The 25,030-nt window shown below is 31.2% G+C and overlaps 1 protein-coding gene across 1 annotated transcript in view; it reads right to left on the minus strand.

The window, feature by feature from the left end:
- The window catches only part of LOC106474126 (casein kinase II subunit alpha), a gene marked incomplete at its 3' end in the record, with an annotated part of 34,259 nt that overhangs the window by 989 nt on the left and 8,240 nt on the right, over positions 1-25,030 (minus strand). The window contains exons 2-7 of the mRNA XM_022402493.1: positions 14,207-14,309; positions 12,411-12,522; positions 8,803-8,904; positions 8,490-8,540; positions 4,308-4,367; positions 2,074-2,157 (exon numbers count right to left, since the gene is read on the minus strand). Of these exons, the coding sequence (XP_022258201.1) occupies positions 2,074-2,157; positions 4,308-4,367; positions 8,490-8,540; positions 8,803-8,904; positions 12,411-12,522; positions 14,207-14,301 (504 nt within the window). The remainder of the gene's footprint in view (positions 1-2,073; positions 2,158-4,307; positions 4,368-8,489; positions 8,541-8,802; positions 8,905-12,410; positions 12,523-14,206; positions 14,310-25,030) is intronic.

Raw genomic sequence — 25,030 nt, forward strand, 5'->3', positions numbered from 1 at the left:
AATGCTACAAGTTCTTCAAATACCTATAGAATGATAGGTTTCTTTTTTGTGGGTGTAAAACACTTAAATACACCAATATTACAAAAGAAATAGTACTCACACTTCCTTCATTCAAAAGAGTCGTAGGAATAATATTTATATCTCCTTTATTCAGAATAATATTAACTCTATCAGACCCAGGTGTATTGAATCAAACCACCTGTTTTCTTTTACTGCATTGTGAAGAAGAAACTACAGGATATAGCAGTTTCAAACTTCAAATACATTTTCTAAAGATTATGTAGCTTTTGCTAGCATACTTACATTTATATTTGTTTAAATTCACAGCTTTGAAATCTCAAAAGATTTCATTGTGATAAATTTTTTTCAAGAAACAATTAAAAATTCAAACTTTTGCTGTCAATTTCAATTATTTTTATACCTTTTTACAATAGTTTAAAACTTATCTATAAAGTTATTATTTTTATCAAACTGTAAATTTTGTGTATGTTTTGATTTGGAAAACACTACTCCATGTTTTACTGTGTTTACAATTACTGGTGTAGAATAAAATTAACTTTATAAAAGACCAATCCAATTTTTTTAAATTATTAATCAGAAGGTTATATTTCATTTATATATTAAGTTTTAAGCCCATTTTATATTCATTTATATGTTTTTCAAATTCCTTCTGCTCATTCAAGCAGTTGCTTAGGCTTAACACAGCAAACCTGTCAGCAAAATGAAACTTGATATGATCAAGACAAACTGATTTAACTAAGCCTACCTCATCTTGTTGCACAAAAATAATATTTTCTGATCATACTACAACATCACGATTCAAATAAAGCACAAAATGATAAAGCAAGTTTTTGTGGCAGAAGTTGTTTACAAATATTTTATCATTTTGTTCTATTCTCCACTGATATGGAACTCACATTGTCTTATATAGTTGAAACAAACAGAAAAAGAGCTTTCATTACATGCTTATCGCATTTTACTAAACAATAAATTGTTCTTTGATACATTGTTTAAGAACAGTATTCATGATGAACTTTGGTTGAATGGAAGTGTAGAGGAAAACATTTCGAAAGTCTTCCACTTGGAAGACGAAAGGCAGAAGACTTTTTTGAAATGTTGCCTTCTGTACTTGTGTTTCTACAACAGGCAGTTTCCGTCCATTCAACTAAATTGCATCAATAAATTGTACTTCACTATATAATCACATATTGAAATCCCCCCTTTTATTTTGCTGGTGATGTCAAACATGGACTAAATCACTGGCTTCACTCCTTTCCACTTTCTTAAGTATCTTAGAAAAAAATACAAGTGAGGTGTGTTATAAACCACACTTAAATCATAGCTGTGTCACAAAGTCCTCAAGTTTCAGTCCACACCAAAGGGAAAGATTTTAAATTATTTTCCAAACAATGTTTTCTGTCAGTAGATTTACATTTAAAAAAAGCTAAAACTGTAATATAAAAACACTGAAAACTTGTAAATATAACAATTGATTCTATGCCATGTGGATCTTTACCAAAGATGGTTTGAATTTGGCATAAATGTTCTAAATTAAGCTATCCCCCCAAACAAAAAAAAGTCTGAATTCCTTTTTTTTTTCTATTGAACTCAGGAAGTTTAATGAAGATTTTACACATAAAATATAACCACTGACAGTTTGCTATTTTACCAATTAAAGCAATAAAATTTGACTTCTTCATCTATTAATAAATTACTTGCTTCTTCGGTCAGCCGCTAAAAGTTCAAACTGTTTTCCCCATAAACTGCTCCACTCTAACCACTGTATCTTACTTTATGAATTTTATTTGACAAAACCTGTCAAAGCCCAATTTAGACTCTCTTGTTCTTGCATCAGATACAGTTGGTTAAAGGCAGAATTTAGATGTGACTGTCAGCTTTGTTTAGTAAATCTTAGAAGAATTTAATTCCATCATCATTAACCTGTTGCCGATCTTGTCTTTAAAAAGCTGAATATTTTGGTATATCTAGTACTATTTCAATATACCTATCTTATAATATAAAAAATGACCATCCACCTATTTTGTAAGTAGAAGAACACACACACTGACTTACCCTTCTATTTTCATGATCTATCATAACGTTATGAGGTTTTACGTCTCTGTGCATAATGCCCATACTGTGACTATAATCCAGAGCCTATAGAAAAGAAAATTTTAATTGAAAACATGATTATAAACTTGAATCAAAAGGTAAAACTATAGTCATTTTAATATTTAATAAGAACTTAGTTTATTTCAAGACTACTTTCAGGTGCATTTGACTTTGAAGGCAAAACTGAATCAGTGAATTACAGAAAATAAGCTTGTACTCATTCTTCAACAGGTGTCTTAAAAATATTTCAGGGTTGAAATTCATCTCATGAAAAAGTTCTATTTATTTAATTTTATATATAAACAATTTTTAAATTCTAAATTTTGGTTTTGGATTGATTTCATTTGTCTCTGAACAAAAACATTAGTACTTGCACATTTTCTGAATTTCTTCTGAGCATATTATGACACTCATAGCCTCCTAGAAGGAAAATTGAAATAGTTTTCAATAAAATAGCACAAATTTGAGCCTTATACTTTTACCAATTTTATCCAATCTGTTCTTCAACCTTATTTGTAATGTGATGTAATTATCTATCTCTCAGCTCTAAGAAGACACAGGCTCTTTTTTCTGTTCTTTTCAGCTGCATAAGCCAATATGGCTTCTAGTTTAGAATACTTGCACAGAAATTGGAACAAAATGATAAAATGTTACTAGCAGAAAAGATGTTTGTGGACAAAATTACAATCACAATTCTTTTTTTTAAAGCTTGCAAAATATCATTTTTTAATTCATTTGAACTATGGTAGAAAATAAAGCATTTTTTTTGTAGAAGAAAATGAGTTAGGCTTAGTTTTGTTTCACCAAAAGGCAACTATTATTAGGCTGTATTTACATTGAGCCTTATTGGCTAAGTAACTTCTTGAATGGGCACAGAAAATCACTGAAAGTAAAAAAAAACATATATAAAAATGAATATAAATACAATGGGCTTCAAAATTATTACATACATTAAAAAAAACCTTCTCAACAACAATCTTTTAAAAAAAACCTTGCTTATAATTTTGATATGGCATAAACTGTTATTTTTATTGTACACCAATGATTGTAAATAAAATAAAACTGTCTGTTAAGATTTTCAAAACAAAGTTAAAATCTGGAGTTTCATAAAATAACATCTTCTTTGAATATTTGAAGCTGCAAATTCATAAAAATATCGTAAATAAAAGCCACGGTACTTTATTTTCAGAAGATACACAATTATGTATACAGTTCATCTCAAATATCAAACGATTTTATCCAGTTGTTTGTTTGGAATGAAATAAAACAAACCATACAAACAAGTGTGTTGAATCGACACACCAAAGTGTTTTAGGATTAATGAATGACTATTATAATTCAAAAAATGTAAACAATATTTATCAAACATCTTTATGTGATTATCACTCATAAGCTTTACAAGCTTTATCGTGTTTACTCGTGTGTTATTCCCATCATTTAATTGAAATTTGAGTAAGCAATAGAAGCACTAATTTCACACCAACGATTGATTTCTGTTAAGTTATCATCATCACACTGCCCTTAAATCTAACGTGAAGAAGAATTTCCCAGAAAAAATATTCCAGGCTTTTGGCAGAATTATACAAAAATGAATAAAGGTTCAAATATTCATAAATACTACGATATCTAAACCAATGATTAATCAAACTTCAAAAAAATCCGATGGGAATTAAATCTTTCACATGTAACACATCAAGAACTGTTAGAAATTTCAAAATGAACATGTTTCATTTCAAAGTTTTTGATTTATTTATTATTATGACAGATTTCTTGACAAACAATAACTGCTTTACATTTGGATGAAGTTATTTATTAAATAAAATAAAAACTTTCATTATATCTGTTGATAAAGTTTAACCTAATGAAAGATTGTAGTATCTGTTTTGTTTTAGTTCAAGACATCACATATGGACACTTTCTGAACTCAATCCTTATACAAAAACTTGTGCTTAGGTCTGTTAACATCTAATATGGCAGATGTTAAGAACAGTACACACAGCAGTAGTTCACTGAAGTTAACCCTACATCAAAATCTGTTAATGTCTGGTACGATAGCTGTCAAACAAATGAAAACAGTAAACATAGCAGTACTTACCTTCAGCAGTTCATAGAGGTAAAACCTGATATCAAAATCTGTTAATGTCTGGTACGACAGCTGTCAAACAAATGAAAACAGTAAACATAGCAGTACTTACCTTCAGCAGTTCATAGAGGTAAAACCTGATATCAAAATCTGTTAATGTCTGGTATAGCTGCTGTTCAAGAAAAAATAATGTTTAAAGAGTTAGGTGCCTGAAGTTTTATATAAAAAAAAAACAATATTATACAAAACCTGTCATTCAAACTATGTTAAGTATTTTTTATATTTTGTTTACTGTTCAAATAATTATAAAATTCAAATATAATAATGACATCTTTCTGACATTCACTACCAGAATTCAGTTTCACATTTTTAAAATCTCTGTAATATTTTCACTAATCTGAATGTTTAACAACTAACAGTTATAATGTCTGTTACAAACTAATTCGAAGTTTTACAATACAGTTTAACCAAGATATTTTGAACAAACCAATTTAAATTCTAAATGACACTTAAACACACACACAGTTACGTAAAAACATTTATATAAACAGTAACTTTTAAATGTTTATTATCAGAATAGCATACTTTTTGCTTAATACAGTTGGTTACAATTAAATTTGAGTTTTTAGGCAAATTTATCCAAGGTAGTCCTTAACTTTCCCATAGGAACGAAGCTTGTACAAAGAGTAAAATTGAGGCTTATGTATTCAGAACTCAACGTTATACAATACGGCATTTGATAGATGAAAACCTTGACTTTCTATTGGTTATAAGTAATGTATAATGAAACGTAAGAGAGAACTATCGATAAATTGTGAAAGAGAGGATGTGGCAGGTGGGTGTGGCAGGAGGATTCTGATTTTCGATTCGATAGCTCTGTAACCAAATAAAATTGAAGACTATAAAAATTATGGTTTGTCTGAGCAATGATGATTTTATAGAGAGTAACTTACATTTAATTTCATACTTTTTCGAGGGGCGTTGGATAAAATAGGGAAGATGACATGCTAAAAGAAAACATGTCACATGGGTCACACTAGGGGAAAATTCTGGATTTTTTTAATATTGCATTGTGTAATTAAGAACTTAAACTTATAGTATAACATATAGCTACATTTTATGCTATTCTAATTGGTATAATATAAACAAAAAGTAGTTTAATAAAATTTTGAATGTAAGATACTAAAACCTTGTGTCATGAGCAGTAAAGGATACCCGTGGCAATAGGGTTAAACATTGTAATAAGAGTGAACACTAAAAATAAGTACAAAATGGCAGGAATAGAAATGCATGTTCTTATGTATTGTTATAAAAAAGTAACAAATATTTAAAAACAAAAAACATTGAAAGTAGTGGAAGGTAAATATGTTCAATTTCCCAAATTTCTGACCCTAGAGAAACTTAATTTACATAATCTTATTTGTTGGTTACTTCCTATTCAACAACAATTTTTCCAAATGTGTAGGTCATTGTTTTTCTTATGGCAAGTATTGTGAAACTTCATCCATTTACCAGAGGCTCCAGGCCTTTGTCACACAATCTCAAACAAGCCAATATAACCAGCAGATATCATTCAAATGGTTTCTCTTCAAGCTGATAGGTTATGAGGAATCCACCTTCTCATCCTTTCAGCCAAATGTTTTGTTTCAAACACCAGAATTATTAGTTCTAGAAATAATGCCATTACAATGAATCACAGTTCAAAGAGCTATGCCATCAGCTATGGTTCCACAGTGTAGCCGCATAGCAATACACACATTTACCTTATACTGGTTTTTATTTTTTTCTAAACAGGACATATTTGTAAAAAACTTGCAAAAGATTTATTGATTGTCATGCCTTTCTAATAAAAAAAAAGTGACTGTACATCAGATAATAAAAAACATCAAAGTTTTGCAGAATCATGTAATTATCTTTGTGCTTCCAAGTTGGAAACGATTAATACTGTGCTATTTTATTCACCCTTTAAATATTTGAAGAAATCTCTGTCCATTTCTATATTTATTGAAGCTTATTTCTTCTAGCCTGGGCTTGGTCCCTGGGACCGACTTCATAACCATTTTGTGCTTGTTATAGTTTTCATGCTCTAACTTTTAAATTAGTAAGCAAATGTTAATGAAATTTGGCAGTTTATCAGTAAACATTACAATGATTTCATACACTAAATATCTCATTTTTTTTATCAGGTCTTAAGGTTTGTAAAGCAATGTTTTTCTCATGCCTTTTTTTCTTTTTGCATGTTGCCTGTCTATCATGCAAAGTAATACTCGTTTTAAGATTAAAAGTACTTTTATGAATGTCCGGATAGTTATAAAACAATTCATCTGTTATTTTCAATAATTAATCTCTGTACAGGTTCGGTAGATTTGGCCGATCTGCTTGACGTAGGTTGCTAAGCTAAAAATTTTGCATGTGGAGGATATGAAACAAAATATTTTTTTTAGGTTTTTATATATATACTTTTGAATAACTAAAAAAATCATAAATTACTACATCAATACCATAGAATTCTACTATAATTTATCAAGCTTAGTAACTAAGCTTTATTTGTGGGTCTAAAAAAAATATACACATTTCGAGCAGACTAAAGACACAACCTACCTCGTTGAAATCTTGGTTCAAAAGAAATGGCAGAAGGAACGTTAGAAAGGCTGAGAAAAACCACTAGGGGACATTCTGAGTTTCTGATTGGTTATTCATGTCATGTATAGAAGTAAGTGTATATGAGGGCACTTTTCCGAAAATGGAAAGAGGTGGGCAGGGTGCCACTGTGTTTGATTTATTATGTGAACAATAACTTAGCAAATAGAAAATATAAGACCTTCTTATTTTATATTCAAGCTTGTCAATATCTGTAATTTAAGTTTCTAATTCGTATGAAACTATAGACTTAGTATTTTGACATCACAAACATCTAATTTGAACCAGTGCTGCATTCAGCATACCACGTGACACACAAAAATCGATGTTTATCTGTGTTTTTATAATATTTACTTCTAAATTAACAAATTGAGTATGCTAAAAGTACATCGTGTTTTAAAGCAAACATTTCATTTTTTACAGAGGCTTAGTAGGTTATATATTAAAACAATTTATGAGTCACATTGTGTTGTTAAGCCCATATTGCCTCATCTGGTCATGCTCTATCCATCTTGACAATAGCACTGCAGCATAGTTTCCATTGTGAATGGTTCTGCTATAAGACCGTTATACCTTTCCCCACTTACTTGCCATAATTCATCTACTGTACAAGGAAGATGACTTCCCAGTGCTCATTTCAACAGTCCAGTCACACAGAAATCCATAGGTGCTTCATATGGCAATGTGACCAATATGTCTTCAAATGGAAATGAATGAATACACAACTCTACAGCTGTTTGAGGTATGCATCAGTTTAACAGATATGTTATGGATGCAACTTGTGTTTTTCTTTCAGTTGGAAATACTTCTAGATTAGGTTGCATACTGTTTTCTGGGGCATGTAGATGGTTTTTACCACTGACCTTTTCATTTGTGGATTCTCACCTACTACAACACAACACTGCACTTTTCTTTCAACATCAGAGGTACGACTTGTTGCAGGTCTCTTCCTGGATGGTCCTGATTTCCCAAATTGATCCATATTCCTTTGTTTACCAATGCCATTAAATATATCCCCACCTTGGAATTTTAAATTCCTGATCTGAACACATCATTATGGTCTGAGTTTATGAATATTTTTGTCAGAAAATGCTGTTACATACTATTCCTAAAAGTGATAAATTTTTTGATAGCATCATGCTACCAACGAAACACCAGGCAACGTCTAAATGTAGTTTTAATACATCCAATTCCAATGCAACTTTATAGCATCTACTGTTTGCATATTCAAAATTATTTTAATATAATGCCCTCCACTTTCTGTACTCATTAAACAAGTGAAAAGAAAGTCATTTGTACCCCTCAATCAATACAGAAATTTTGCAACTAAAGAAGAGATCTTAAAGACAACAATAAACCATAAAATGACAAAGCATTTATGCTGTTAACAAAAAGTTAATGACTGTATGTCATTGGCGTGCATACAAAGGCAGACCATGACTTTTAACATAGCAAACTTCATAGTTTTCAGCTTATGACATGAATTTAAAAGATGAATTTGGACCTCAAAAGCAAAAAGGCTATAAACTTCTTGCAGAAAAGTGTTGAATTAAGTATACTAAGCTGTCCACACAAAATAATCTAGTAACTTAACATCTCAGAGTACTTTGGAAATAGTAACAAATTTATTTATTTTTTTCAATGAAACACTTACCTTAAAATCTGTATTGTTAATATGCTCAAAAATCAGTGCTGGAGTTCGTGACTGTAACACAATAATATCAAAATGAGTAAGACAGTTTTAATGAATCTCCATATTAAGTTATGTTTGAAAATTTAGATATCTTATGAAAAAAAAAATTTCCAGTGTTCAAAATTTTATATGAAATTTTCAATTTTATTGCACATGATATAGGTGTAATTTTTCTAAACAACATGTGAAAAAATACTTGAAAGATTATAAGGATATATTCTAACATTCAGAAATAGAGAATTATACAAATAATAAAGTAAAATTCAATACTTACAACAGGGTCTTTAACAACAGCTTGCAAGTTAATTATATTGGGCCCTCCTCTGAGATTTTCCAAGATCTTGATTTCGCGTTTTATTTTCTTCTTTTTTACAGGCTGAAAACACAGATAATAATAAGATTCCCTTTTTTTTAAAGAACAACCTGAAGAAATACTACAGTAAATATAAAGACAGAGTACACAGATTTGAATGAAAATACATATTATTATATCAACTCTCATGATGTAGTTCTCTAGACAGGATGGCTTGAACATTGAGCCATTAGATGTGAAACACCTTCACATACTTGTTTGTCACACGTGTGTAAAAAAAGCTTAGATGTACTAGCCAGAGGCTAGAATATACACGAGAAATGCACTAGCCCAGAGTGAAATTCAACGAGTCCAATTATTATTGTTCTGTTTTCACTATAATGACTAAATTATTATTCAATTCAAAATATATATGCATCAATATTCATTATAATGACTCATTCAGTAGTATTAAAAAACTAAAAATAATATTATTTACTATAGCAGATGTAAAATCAACGGGTAGGTTATCCAGTCTACGTACGTGATAGACTGGTATTCGCGATGTATTGAAAATAATGGATTTAATTCACAATTATATAAAAAGGTAAAACTCTGTGAAGATTATTGTGTCTACATGTATGATGAAATCAAAACAACCACATGGCAGTCTAACATTCAGAACATCTTGGCCTTTTTTCTGTCATACCTGAGGAAAAGGCTGTAGAATTCTTAGTGCATGGTCCGGGTCATTTAGCCTAAATACAACTCATGTCAATACAGCTTTGAATTTAAAAAAACAAGCATTCCATAAGAGGTTATCATTTTCAAGTTGTTGGTGGAGTATATGTAGTGTGATGGGTTTTATACACCAAAGCTGATCATGTCTTGTTAGATTATCATGTTTGCTTTTATAGTATCTCCAAAGTGAACTGAGATCATGACATTTAACGATGTTTTACCCGTTAATGGTAATATCATATCTACCAGATATTTACCTAAGGAGTGACACAGTGAATCACTGCAAGAAATTATGGAACAGAAAGGGTAGCCTTGTTTCTGAATTTTATCTAAACTATAGATCTATGGGATGGTGCTGAGGTGAACTGTTAATTGCTTGTTTCTCTTCCAAGTTCTTTTGGATGTTTCTTGAGGAGTTAGTTAATTTTCTTCTATGTTTTAGCAACTGACTTAGACTTGACCTTTCTCTAGTGGAAGATTGAATCTCGACTACTACCAAAACAGAAATAATCCTACTCAGGACTTTCCTGAACATAGCAGCTGAAATACAGAATTAAAACTAGTGAGTATTTAGTATTAGTTATAACCGATTAATAATTAATAATTAGACCCAGATGATCATATAGGCTACTAACCATGACGATGTCTGATGTCCATCTGACACAATCTTACTGTAAGTACTTAAAAATGATAAAGTTTGTATCACGCTTTTAGGAGGAATGTTTTACTGGTTTCACACGTAGTAGTTTGAGTTGTTAAAAAGTGACTTACTAGCAAGTGCTAGTGGGTTAACCCTTTAACTCAGTTGGTAGAGCACTCGCCTAACCTACGAGAGGTCTTGGGTTCATATCTGAGGCAAAGATATAGATATCGTGAAAAGATAAATAACTACACACGATATACAATTCAATCCTTAAGTACGTATGGAAGAATAAGGCTAAAAGCTATTAAAATAATATGATCAAAACCTTATAGAAAACTAACATTTTTTTTATAAAAGTATTTTCATTCTCGGTTTTAAAGCCTCATTACATAATAAACATATTATTAGACTACAGATAGCATTTACTTTACAAATTTTACAAGTTTGAAGATAAACCCAAAGCACATGAACCCCTGTTTAGGAAAACTAATAGTTGATTTGAATACCATCACAGAAGCTTAGTTTTAATAATTTTTCTTTAGTTGTAAGCTTTACTTTTTTAACTACTTTGCTTTAATCATAGATTTAACTGCAGTTATAAAAGCTAAGTTTTAATCATTTCTTAAGTTGTAGGCTTTACAGCAATCATGAAAGCTTAGTTTTTAACTACTGCTTTAGGTATAGGCTTTACTGCAGTCAAGAGAACTTAGTTTTAAACTACTTTGCTTTAGTGCAAATTTTACTAGTCTCAAAGCTTAGTTTTGAACAACTCTGCTTTAGTTGAAGGCTTCACAGCAGTAACAAAAGCTTAGTTTTGAACTACTTGGCTTTAGTTGTAGGCTTTACAGCAGTAACAAAAGCTTAGTTTTGAACTACTTTGCTTTAGTTGTAGGCTTTACAGCAGTAACAAAAGCTTAGTTTTGAACTACTTTGCTTTAGTTGTAGGCTTTACAGCAGTAACAAAAGCTTAGTTTTGAACAACTCTGCTTTAGTTGTAGGCTTTACAGCAGTAACAAAAGCTTAGTTTTGAACTACTTTGCTTTTGTTGTAGGCTTTACAGCAGTAACAAAAGCTTAGTTTTGAACTACTTTGCTTTAGTTGTAGGCTTTACAGCAGTCATGTAAGTTTAGTTTTCAACCACTTTAAAAACTAAACTTACATGACTGCTGTAAAGCCTACAACTAAAGCAAAGTAGTTCAAAACTAAGCTTTTGTTACTGCTGTAAAGCCTACAACTAAAGCAGAGTTGTTCAAAACTAAGCTTTTGTTACTGCTGTAAAGCCTACAACTAAAGCAACCACTTGTTTTGGTTGTAGGATTTAACATTCTCATTTGAGTATATTATTTTAGTCACTTTTTGTAATTTTAAATTTTAACTACAGATTATATTACTTAGTTTTAAAAATGTAACCATATTTTGAATATAATTATATTTAAGCTTTTATAATGAATTTCCTTTTAAATAGAGTTTTGTTTTGTATCTAAATTATATTATTGCAATTTCCACATCCTAATTTTAATAGCTTTAAACATTGATCTTCGTTGATATATCTAAAGAGTGACACATCATGAAAGCAGTAAAACATCTCTGTTACAGTTAACCACAAACTGGGATTATACAGTTTGTTGGAATAATTTCAAAGTTGATATTTTAAGGTTAGATTTTTATGTTTTATAATACAATTTTACAATTCAAATTTAGTTCTTTTAAAAGAGAAAAATCTGTAAAAAAAAATTAAGGCTAAAATGTCTAAAATACAGCTTTTCCAAAAAATAAAAACTTTTTTTTATGTTAATCTTGAATAAGCTTTATAAATTTTTTAAAGTAGTGACATAAATTAAAATTTTATTATTTGCCAAAATCTTATTCTTTGTTTGTTTAATCATTATTAATTAAACATGAAGTTTTAGTTTTCAAAATTTGTTATATTAAAATGTATACTTCTTTCATCAGTAATCACATTAAAAAACTAAACAAATATTATTTATCTACATTAGAATCCTGCTACAGTGAGTTAACCATATTTCACAGTTGTCAAAATTGTTTATACAACCATCTAGTTAATTTTTTGTCCATGCTGTAACAGACAATGGACAAGGCTCAAAACACACTGAATAAGTTTTAACTGAGTTTAATATATAACCTTAGTTGTGACGAGACTTTTTTTTCACAATTTATAATCAAGCGATTTGATACACATTCATACCTTTAAAATTTTCACCACACACTTTTCATTATTGGTTATGTTAACAGCTTCAAACACTTCACTATACTTCCCTCTCCCCAACTTTCGCACAAGCTGGTAGTCATCTTGATTACTGAAAAGTTCAGCATTAATCAATATTTAACTTGTACTGAAAACCATATGCTAAGAAATCCTACAATTCTATATTTTATGAATTTATTGTTGTAATGAGTTTATTAGTTCTAATATAGAATTGTTGGATTTACCATATTTATTAGTTCTAGAGTTTATGAATTTATTGTTGTAATATATAGAATTGTTGGATTTACCATATTTATGAATTTATTGTTGTAATCTCTAAAACTAATAGAAATGGTAAATCCAACAATTCTACAAGTGATAACATAATATGTTCAGCAACTCTATAAAAAAAACACCATATCAATTCCAGTATATAAAAAAAATAAAACATCCAGGAAATCTGAAATGTTCACTTTACATCTACACTTATTCCCTGGAAGCACGGTCAAAGAAAACATTAGGGATGAGAGAAACATTCACAAAGTTTGGCTAGGAACAGCGGATATCTCGTATATTAGCAGTTTCGAAAAAACACCTTAGCTAGATACAAGTGAAGACGTACCTCAAGTCAGTATCATTAATTAACCAGAATGATAGTTTCTATGGGATTGTGGTCAGGAGATATCACTATTATAAGTTATCCAAATTAGTAGTTTGACTAACATTTCTGAAAGTGGAAAAATACACTAGTTAAGATGAGAGGAATATGTTATCATCATCAGTAAATGAGTTGAATAATTGTCCAAAGGATCAAATAACTCAACAATGAATGGACACTTGTAAGTTTAGCATTAGAGATCAAAGGGTGATTAGGTAAATGGGTGTAAGTCAAACATTCAATGACCAAAGAAGTTAACTGATCCCACTGAAAACAGCGCCACATGGCATCTAAAACAAGTTCTTGTGGGGGAGTACATATTAGCCATAGGGCGTGTCACCCCACAACAGAAACTTATTGTACCATAGGATGATCAGCAATGATTGCATTTAAAAATATTGAATATAAAAGCTGTTGTTAAACTAATCTAGTGAATTAGCATACGTAGTCAATCAAGGTTTGGTTTGGTTTTGAATTTAACGCAAAGCTACACGAGGGTTATCTGCACTAGTCATCCCTAATTTAGCAGTGAAAGACTAGAGGGAAGGCAGCTAGTCATCACCACCCACCACCAGCTCTTGGAATACTCTTTTAACCAAAGAATAGTGAGATTGCCCGTCATATTATAAAACCCCCATGGCTGAAAGGTCAAGCATATTTGTAGGATGGGGATTCGAACCCACAACCCTCAGATTATAAGTGTCCTAATCACCTGGCCATCCCGGGCCCTCTAGAAAAGGCAACAATAACATATCCACCAATTCTAGCAGACATAATTCTAGAGATAACAAAACATGTCAGTTCTAAAAAAGGCAAAAATAACATATCCATGAATTCTAGAAAACAGTTAAATATCCAACAACTGTAGAAATAATGAGCCATCCACAAATTAAATAAATAAAACACATAAGCAATTAAACTTTTGGTGTCTAATTCTGTGATACAAGTAATATGATACACACACACACACACGTACTGAACTTTTATATAATCTTTAATAATGTGCATATGAAACTTCCGTATCTAATCCTGAAATAATATGTTATGAAACTTGCATATAAACACTGTTTTTGAAAAACTTTCATAAACTAATATCTCCTTTTGGCTTTACAATATTTAATACAATGAGCGTACCTACCCCCACTCAACGACATGAGATTCATAATCCCAGTAATCTTGTGATCTGTGGGTATTAGCTTCTGAGTAAACCCGGGCCCGACTGGGTAATGGCATGTTATTAACTGCATAAAAAATAAAGGAAAAAACTGCTAACGATATAACATTAATTAAAACTAGAAAATTTAATGTTATTTCTTAATATTGTAAAAATAAACTGAGTTGAAAGAACCATATAAACAAGTTCAAATACAAATACATGTATATTAATCTGCTTAGAAACAGAGAATTCTATTACTAATTATGCTCACAAGTAAAAATTATTGATGAAAATATATCTGTTATAGACATAACTAAAATATATTATAATAAAATAATAATTCCACAATTTAATCAAGCAAAGTGTAAGAAAACAAAATGCTTGGAGTTTTGGAAGCATTCAAAGAACTTGAACCTTTCAATATTTACAGATTAATTTAGACAACTTATTACACAAGTTTTTCTCATTTCTGTTTCATTTTTCTTAATGCTTTACTGATATATTCATTTTGGAATAGTTTTATAACCACCTTTATTTTATTTTGCTACTATTTTAGTGAAAAGTTTCTATTTGTCTTAACTCAATAACCAATATAATACACCTAACTTGTCCCATTTCTACTTTTATCATCATAATGTTGTTTTTGTGGCAAGCCATGTGGTCATATTTACCCAAGCTTGATCTATCTCCTTGTTTTTTTTACAAGTCACATCTTCTGAAAATCATACTGCATATGCTATGCTACTAAGGTCTACACACACACATAAACAAACAACATAATTGTTTCTAATCACAACTCTCAATAACCATAGTTGGATGGAATCAAACAAATTATGACAGTTTTAACTTAACATTTAAAAACAACAAGGGACCAGTTGGTCCACCTAGGCTGCTCCATCCACTAAACTATCAAAATAAAAACTCAAAGCCAGCCTATATCAATCAAATATTTATCAAGCCTTCGGCTTCCACCATAACTGAAAGTAGCCCATTCCAAAGACTTACCACCCTGTTAGAAAAATAAAACTATTTTAGTAGAAGATTATTCCTACACTGCCAAAATATGTATTTATGTTCCCAAGTCCTATCATTCACACCATTAAGAATAAAAAATACAATTCATTGAATTTATCAATTCCATTAACAATCTTAAACACATCAATCTGATCTCATCTCCTTTTTTTCAAGAGAAAAGAATTTCTAAGATATTAATCCAACATTTCCATCCCAGCCATCATATTAGTAGCCCTTTTCTAAACCCTTTCCAACAATTCAATGTCCTTCCTAAAGTAAGGAGCCCAAAGCCAAACACAATAATCCAAATGTGATCTAAACCAGTTACCTTTACAACAGACTAATAAGCCTATAATTACTGGGGAAATGTTTTATTTACTTCGAAGAACAACATTAGTCAGCATCAAACAACCTAACACTTGCCCACTATTCAAGAAGTTACAAAAAATAGTAGCAAGTGACTCAAACATCAATCCCTAACCTCCTTTAAAACCCTTGGGGAAATAAAATCCGGCCAAGGGCTTTATTATTCTTTAACCTTCCCAATGTTTTTTTAAGAAGCTCAGAATTAATGAGATCATCTTGTTCAACCATTTTTCCATCTGGCAACTGTTCAAGATGAGAAATATTGCTTAAATGTTAATTAGTAAAAAGTAAAGAAAAAGTTAATTTAATAACCCAGTCATCTTATAATCATTAGATATGAACCCTCTTTTTATGATTCCTCAAAGGCCCTACTCCCATCCATATGTATTTAAAGAATTCCTTACTGTTAATTTTTACAATGTTTTCAGTTAACCTTTTCTCCACTACTCTTTTTGATTTCCTGTTTGACCAACTCTTTTTATCTTCCATAATATAAGTTTATGATCATAGCAGTCAAATTACACTACTTAAATTTATGGTGTTTTTCTTTAATTTTATTCCTTATACCCTTTGATAGCCAACCTGGTTTTTTTTTTACTTTCAGCCACCCTTTATTTTTTTATAAGAAATATGATTATCTTGAGTATTTTAATTATTCTAGACCTTAAACTACATAAAATTGAAAGTACATTAACGGATAAATGATTCTCTCATTAAGAGATCTAACACGGGCCCACACTAGTCACATTCTCCCCAGTTATCACTATTTGCATTTTTACCAATAAGCCAATTTTCTATCAATCTTTTTTTTCAGTTTCTGCCCATTTCTTATGTGCCAGCATTACTAATTAATAATCTCTTGTTGGCTAATTTATTAAAAACTACCTAAAAGTCAAAGTATATAACATCAATCAAGGTTTCATCCAAAAACAAAAAATCCCTATAAAAAATTAAAACTACAGCAAGGTAGTTACATGAAATTCCTTTTTTAAAAACCATGATTAAATTTCTTTGACAAATAAATATTTCCCATACAATTTCTAACATCAGATTCTAATACAGTAAGACCCCATTTTAAGCTGATTCGTTATAGAGCTCTTGTCCCCTTGAGAGATTATTTTTTTTCACAAGAGAGAAATAAAGTCATGAAAATCCATAACTCTCTGAACACTACTTTTTCATACTAATGGTAGTAGTGCAGTAAATAATTTTTATTTAATAAATAATACAATAAAAACATAGACTAATAACATACAAAAAGCAGACAATGTTCCGTAACTATCACAATGTTTGTGGAGTTTCTAGAGACGCAATATAAACCATTAAAACGTCATCCATCTACACAATATTGTTCCCATGGAAAAAAAAAACATTTTCTTAGGAAGTAATCTACAAATCTCTGTACTGAAAACAATGTAATATAACAAATCATTTGATAGACGAAAACCTTGCCTGTCTATTGGTTATAACTAATATAGTCGTAAACATAAGAGAGTACTACACGTATTGACAAATCCTGAAAGAGAGGATGTGAAAGGTGGGCATGGCAGGAGGAGTCTGATTTTCTATTTGATGGCTCTGCAACCAAACAAGATTGAAGGCTAATAAAAATTGGCTTTTTCCCAGTCAGGAAGGGTTCCGGAGAATAGAGCTCTAAACAGGGTCATTTTAACATTACATATATAGAGATATGTAACTGATGGCATTGTTTCTTACCTGTGAATGATGTATGAGTGATTTATTTAGGTACTGGTAAATTTAACGTAAATTACTATATTATTGTCATCAGCACTAAATGGGGTATTACTGTACTCATGGTTATTTGTTGCTATCCCTAATATCTAGATGTGATAATATAAGACTTTTTTTTTAATACAGTTAATATGTTTTATTAAAACTTTACATGCTACAAGTAATACAAAAAATCTTTTGGGTTGCAATCAAATACGTTGGTTGAATATTTCTACATTTCACATTTGCTTAAGTTATCAGTAAATCATGCACACTAACATAAACACACATATGTATGTGCATATATATCTTTTATATGGCTAAATAGAAAATACATTAGTGCTTAGTGAATACCTAAGAAGAACCAGAAATTTATCTTGATACACGAGACAAAACCAAGGTGGACCTCCTGGATGTTCAAGACAACACTGTGTGAAACACCTAAAATGTTCTCAAAACTGTGTGAAACACCTAACAAAATGTTCTCAACACTGTAAAACACCTAACAAAATGTTCTCAACACTGTAAAACACCTAACAAAATGTTCTCAACACTGTAAAACACCTAACAAAATGTTGTCAACACTGTGTGAAACACCTAACAAAATGTTCAAGTCAACACTATGTGAAACACCTAACAAAATGTTCAAGTCAACACTGTGTGAAATACCTAACAAAATGTTCAAGTCAACACTGTAAAACACCTAACAAAATGTTGCCTGTCAAAGTAATATGCCTCATCTTTTCCCCCCTTGTTTATCCATCAAGGAAAGAACACAAATATTGAGTTCAAACTAAAACCTGTTCTTGCAGATTCAATACACATAAAACTGAAATGAAATCTCGTCAGAAACCGGACTGGACAAACATACTGGATACTTTGTACTGAGAAGAAGTCGTTACAAGTGTTAGTCACAACAGAATTCATAAATATAGGGCAGTTAATGACTAAAACCAGTGAGAGATAAACACAATTCTCGATGAAAAAACCAACCCATGAAAGCTCTGTGTAATTAACACAAATACATTAGTTTCACAAAACTCGTAACTAATGTTACTAAATTGCCTGGAACCTTAAAATCATGAATAAATAACCCAATAAAATCAAAATTATTGTGTATATATTAATTTATCAATTTGTATAATCAGGTGTCAATGATATTTTTATTCACTCTATACATAAAACAACCTTTTCTTCAAATCTCAGTAAATTAATCGCTAGTGTTGCTTAAGATATAAACTCAGAAATCTTCCAATTTAGTCCTCGTCACGGTTAAAAGCCTTCGATTTCTCTCCAAGTTTAAAGCCATTTTGAATAAACATACCATCAACCTAAATTTAGCTAATCACAACTGTCTTTACAAGCATATAACGAGCATAAAAAACATCAAATTAAACACCAGAAAAGATGGTATGTGGTCCCAACTTATGTCATAAAAATGTAAATTCATAATTATAAAAATGTTGTTACTTTGGTTACTCAATATTTTAACTAGTCTATATATATATTTGGATATAAATAAAATATTTCAATGTGTTGACATTAAACCCAACCCCCCTAAACAATGGTATCATAAAAACAGGCATTTTTTAACAAAGAATAACATTATATCCTGGGGGTCATGGCACCAACCTTTCTATCTTATCAAAGCTTTTGTTAATGAATCTGAGACCCCCTGTCTTTCCAGCAGAAACAACAACAAAAAAAGTCATTATGGATGAGTGTAATTGTTTTAGTACACACCTAACCACATACTATTTTTATGTCTGTACGAATGAAGTACTCCACTATCCTTTCTAACAACTCTGGTGTAAAGTTTCTACAAAAAGTTCAAACAAGTAAATCTCTAGAAGAATTTTGGACAATGGTTTCATTCTACTTCACATGTAAGATCGTTTTTTGTACTGTTATGTTTTTAAGAATATGTAAAACCAGCTCCACGGCAATAAAAAAAAACAAAGATAGCGATGAAAATACTAAGTCAATTGTATACTAATGGTGATACTATTTTAATATGCCTATAATGCTACACAAATTTTATGAAATTAAATTGATTTAAAAAAACTTAACAAGAGAGAGAGAGAGAGAAAAGAAGGATGAAAGTGTTAAACTTCTAATATTTTGTATAACACTGACAGAACTATAAAAACATCAAAAGAATTAAGAGTACAGTTTAAATATCACCTTTATATATATAAGATAAAAAGAAATTTACCTGTTAAAAAAAAATCAACGTAAAATCTGGCATTCACCATTTCTCTATTATAATAATAACACACAAGATAAAAATCCATATAATATACTCTCTAGGTGTAGTTAACGGTAAAAACAAGTGTTCCTTATGAATTCCTAACTTCATTAAATGCCTTTTTTGTGAAGATACAATTACTTATTATTCTCTATAGCTGTACCAATACATTAAAGACATCTAATGTTAAGGTATCTATAATTTTTATACACCTGATAACCAGAGAAAATTTGTTATATAGTCCCTGAACTTTTTACTTCTTGCTCATTGTGTATACCATACAAAAAAAGATGATACAGAAAATTATTTAAAACGTAGAATAACAGGAGAAGTTATGGTTGGTATCGTTAGATGCGAGTTAAGAGTACAATATCGAACACATCAATGACAAGAGATAATGAGGTACCAACATTGCATTTTCATGCAATTTCAATAAACACTAAAACCATTATTCACACACACAGGTATATATATTTATGCACTGTACGTATGTTTTATCATTTATGTATTTCAACAGTAATGCATATTATTAATAATTCTTTGTAAAGGCTTTTAACAAAAACATACAAATATAATTTGAATCTCCTGTTCTTTCTTACGCTATGTTCAGATCTTCAGAAACTATATAAGTCACGTACTGGAACTGGGTAAATCAAACAAATACCTCCTGGATATCTAAAGTTTCACTATTAAACAGGCATTACCAACAGAAATGACAAATTGTTATACAAGCTTCTGTTTATAAGAGATTTACAGTCAAATACACAATCCCCAACATTTCAGCTGTAAACACAATGACATATATAAACATTTGTCAGTAAAATCAGAAAGAATACTAGTCATTATATTTACAGCTGTGACATTTTTCTTTGTAATTCTAAGACATATCAAACAACAAGTCAAATACATGTCAAGAGTAGTTATAAACAAAATACATGGAGTTACAGGTAACACAGTAGCACTTAATACTCTTGTCTTAACCTGATCAGTCCATCATATTCCGAATGTCTGTGACTACTTTCAAGTAAGAGCAACTTGTACTCCTTAAGAGTACAGATGCAAAAATCAATCTTGTAAGCTTAAACTCCTGGCCTTCACCTGAAAAATAATTATTCAAATACATTTTTTTTTATATTTAGGTTTCTTTACAACTCTGCATATTCTATGTTCCACAAAAACATGTAACATGTAAAAACATGTAAAACATGTAAAAATATGTAACAAAACATGTTACATTTTGTATTCATACATGGAACATAAGTTGTTACTTACTAAGAGTTTACAGTAATTTTGAATGAGGCAAAAAAATAAAACTCATAAAGATCAGGCTTGGTCTAAAATACAGGTAATATGTTTCTTTGGGAAATCTGTTATTATCTCATTACCACTACGGACACAATTATTCCTCGACTGTTGCTCTTCACCATACTGTCTGCACGTCCACTACATCGGGCTTAGCTTAGTTGCCATTTAATCCGACACTTGTATACCATTAATACAGTCACGCCGTAGCTGTTGATGTCTGAGTGGATGAAGTGGATGCTTCTTCAATAGACCGTGGCACGACGACAGAGTCTCCAGTCTCCGTACAACCAGGATCCTCTCCTAGATTTATTGGGTTTTGGGGATTCTTGAGAGCATGAGGAGGAACAAGAATAGAGTTCAGTGAAGGCTGGATTCGCAGTTCTGAAAGTAAAGGTATCATTATTAACAGAAGCAAAAATTCAGAAATTAAATTATATAAAGTTTTACTTTAAAACAGTTCTTTTTACATCCAGTGATGGATTGGCCGTAAACTGGTAGTTGATTTAATACAGTGATGGATTGGTCGTAAACTGGTAGTTAATTTAATACAGTGATGGATTGGTCGTAAACTGGTAGATTATTTAATACAGTGATGGATTGGTTGTAAACTGGTAGATTATTTAATACAGTGATGGATTGGTCGTAAACTGGTAGATAGTATTAAATAATCTATCAGTTTACGACCAATCCATCACAGTATTAAATAATTACCAGTTTACGACCAATCCATCACTGTATTAAATAATCTACCAGTTTACAACCAATCCATCACTGTATTAAATCATCTACCAGTTTACGACCAATCCATCACTGTATTAAATAATTACCAGTTTACGACCAATCCATCACAGTATTAAATCCTGTATTAAATCATCTACCAGTTTACGACCAATCCATCACTGTATTAAATAATCTACCAGTTTACGACCAATCCATCACTGTATTAAATCAACTACCAGTTTACGACCAATCCATCACTGATGGATTGGTCGTAAACTGGTAGATGATTTAATATAGTGATGGATTGGTCGTAAACTGGTAGATGATATAATACAGTGATGGATTTGTCGTAAACTGGTAGATGATATAATACAGTAATGGATTGGTCGTAAACTTGTAGATGATTTAATACAGTGATGGATTGGTCGTAAACTGGTAGTTGATTTAATACAGTGATGGATTGGTCGTAAACTGGTAGATTTAATACAGTGATGGATTGGTCGTAAACTGGTAGATGATTTAATACAGTGATGGATTGGTCGTAAACTGGTAGATGATTTAATACAGTGATGGATTGGTCGTAAACTGGTTGTTGATTTAGTGGTGGATGAGCAGTAGATTGGTTTTGAAAATTATCAATTAAGTTGTTATAGTTGAAAACGGAACAGACTTGTATCAAGAAGAGCCAGGATCGAATCTCGGCCACTTCGAACATAAAATTAGTTTTTGTCAAGATTTCTCTGAAGATGGCAGCATATTAACAGCGAAATGCCAAATGAAAAGTAGTTATCATTTTTCTCTGGTTATGAAGTATAAAAAATCGACCTAGGTTATCATTTAGACTAGTTATCAGTTAAACTAAAGTTGGATCTCTTTAACGGATTTGGTTAAATACTTGATTATAATGGCTGGTTTAAAAGGTATAGGTTTTGTTTTACAACGGGAGAAGTGTCTTCCAATGAAAATCAACCACTAACAACTTACTGTACCCAGTCGTTCGAGATATTCTAGAGAGAACAGAAGAAATACAGGTGACGAGTTAGGGAAGATTTATAATGGAGTACAACTTCATTACTAGCCTGTAAAAATTGGAATGATTTTGCCAACATTCTGACCACCCCCTCCAACACCAGAATGAAGCTGCCCTATTGTTAACTCCAAGTAGTAAACAGGAAGTCCAATGAGTACGTAAAGGATGGCGGTGGACACCAGGACAACACCTGAAACAATTCAATGGCAAGGATTAATTTTCGAGTTATGTAATTCCACTGACATATTTGTAGTGTAAATATAACTTCTAACAATTTATCACACGTAGATTGATCGTTTTAAATACCAAGAAACTGATGTTTAGAGTTGCTAAAAAACCCACTTTTCGTCTTTCGTTTTATTCATCTTGTTACAGACTATCTAGTTTGAATTTTTCCTTAACGAAGACTGAATAATCTAAATTCAAAACACGTTTCTATTTCACTCGTGAGACTGTTATTAACATTCCGATAAATTAAAAGCTAATTGGCCAATGGGATGCCAAATAAACTCTTATAGCGAAATGTAAAGGTTAAATGTCGTATCCAAATGCCGAGTTTACGGAGAAATTAGAGCTTAGTTGGAAAATGAAATCCAGTTAAAACACTTTCTGTAAAAAGTATAAATCATAACTGATATACATGTACATTCTGAGAGGCTACATTTTCTTGTTTCATAAATAACGTGAGTAAAACGTCATAAGGTATTTAGCATAAAGATAAGGAAAATAAGAAAATTAATTTTGTTTACGAGAATCTAGTAAATGTCTTGAAAAAGAAGAAACGAACTTCAGCGTTGTTTCTGGTATATATGGTTAATATCAGAAAATAACCTGACTAACAGTGAATAACAGTGTAATGTAATAATATCTGGCGAAATAAGGTTTTTGGTTTAGCTTTATACGGACCGATGAACATAACGATTTACATTGTTATCGAAAACGGTAGAACGCGTGATACCTGGAGACAAACAGAGACGAACAACACTAATACCAGTAGAATAGAACAGGGACGAACAATGCTCATAGCAGAAGAATAGAACAGTGATGAACAACGCTGGTACCAGTAGAGTAAAACAGGGACGAACCACACTGTTGCCAGGAGTAGAACAGAGACGAACAACGTTGATACCAGGAATAGAACAGTGACGAATAATTCTCATACCAGTAGCATAGAACAGGGATGAATAACGTTGAAACCAGTAGAATAGAACAGGGATGAACAAAGTAGATACCAGAAGTAGAACAGGGGCAAGAAACGATAATACCAGGAATAGATCATGGACGAACAACGATAATACCAGGAGTAGAACAGGGAAAACAACACTGCTACCGGGAGAAGAAGAGGGACGAACAACGCTGATACCAGGAGTAGGACAGGGGCGAACAACGTTGACACCAATAAAATAGAATAGGGATGAACAAGGCTGATACCAGTGTAGTAGAACAGGGAAAAACAAAACTGATACCAGGAATATAACAAGAACGAACAACACTGATATCAGTAGTAGAACAGGGACAAGAAATATTAATACCAGGAGTATAAGCGGGACAAAAATACTGATATCAGACAGTAGAAGAGGAATGAACAATGCTGATATCAGGCAGTAGAAGAGGAATGAACAATGCTAATATCAGGCAGTAAAAGAGGAATGAACAATGATGATATCAGTAGAAGAGGAATGAACAATGCTGATATGAGACAGTAGAAGAGGAATGAACAATGATGATATCAGACAGTAGAAGAGGAATGAACAATGATGATATCAGACAGTAGAAGAGGAATGAACAATGTTAATATCAGACAGTAGAAGAGGAATGAACAATGATGATATCAGGCAGTAGAAGAGGAATGAACAATGATGATATCAGACAGTAGAAGAGGAATGAACAATGTTAATATCAGACTTCATTCCTCTTCTACTCAATGCTGGTATCAGACAGTAAAAGAGGAATGAACAATGTTAATATCAGAGAATAAAAGAGGAATGAACAATGTTAATATCAGACAGTAAAAAAGGATGAACAATGATGATATCAGGCAGTAAGAGAGGAATGAACAATGCTGATATCAGACAGTAAAAAAGGAATGAACAATGATGATATCAGACAGTAGAAGAGGAATGAACAATGCTGATATCAGGCAGTAGAAGAGGAATGAACAATGTTAATATCAGACAGTAGAAGAGGAATGAACAATGTTAATATCAGGCAGTAGAAGAGGAATGAACAATGTTAATATCAGACAGTAGAAGAGGAATGAACAATGCTGGTATCAGACAGTAAAAGAGGAATGAACAATGTTAATATCAGGCAGTAGAAGAGGAATGAACAATGTTAATATCAGACAGTAAAAGAGGAATGAACAATGTTAATATCAGGCAGTAGAAGAGGA

This window comes from Limulus polyphemus, unplaced genomic scaffold (genome assembly GCF_000517525.1).
Source record: "Limulus polyphemus unplaced genomic scaffold, Limulus_polyphemus-2.1.2 Scaffold6851, whole genome shotgun sequence".
NCBI classification, from domain to species: domain Eukaryota; kingdom Metazoa; phylum Arthropoda; class Merostomata; order Xiphosura; family Limulidae; genus Limulus; species Limulus polyphemus.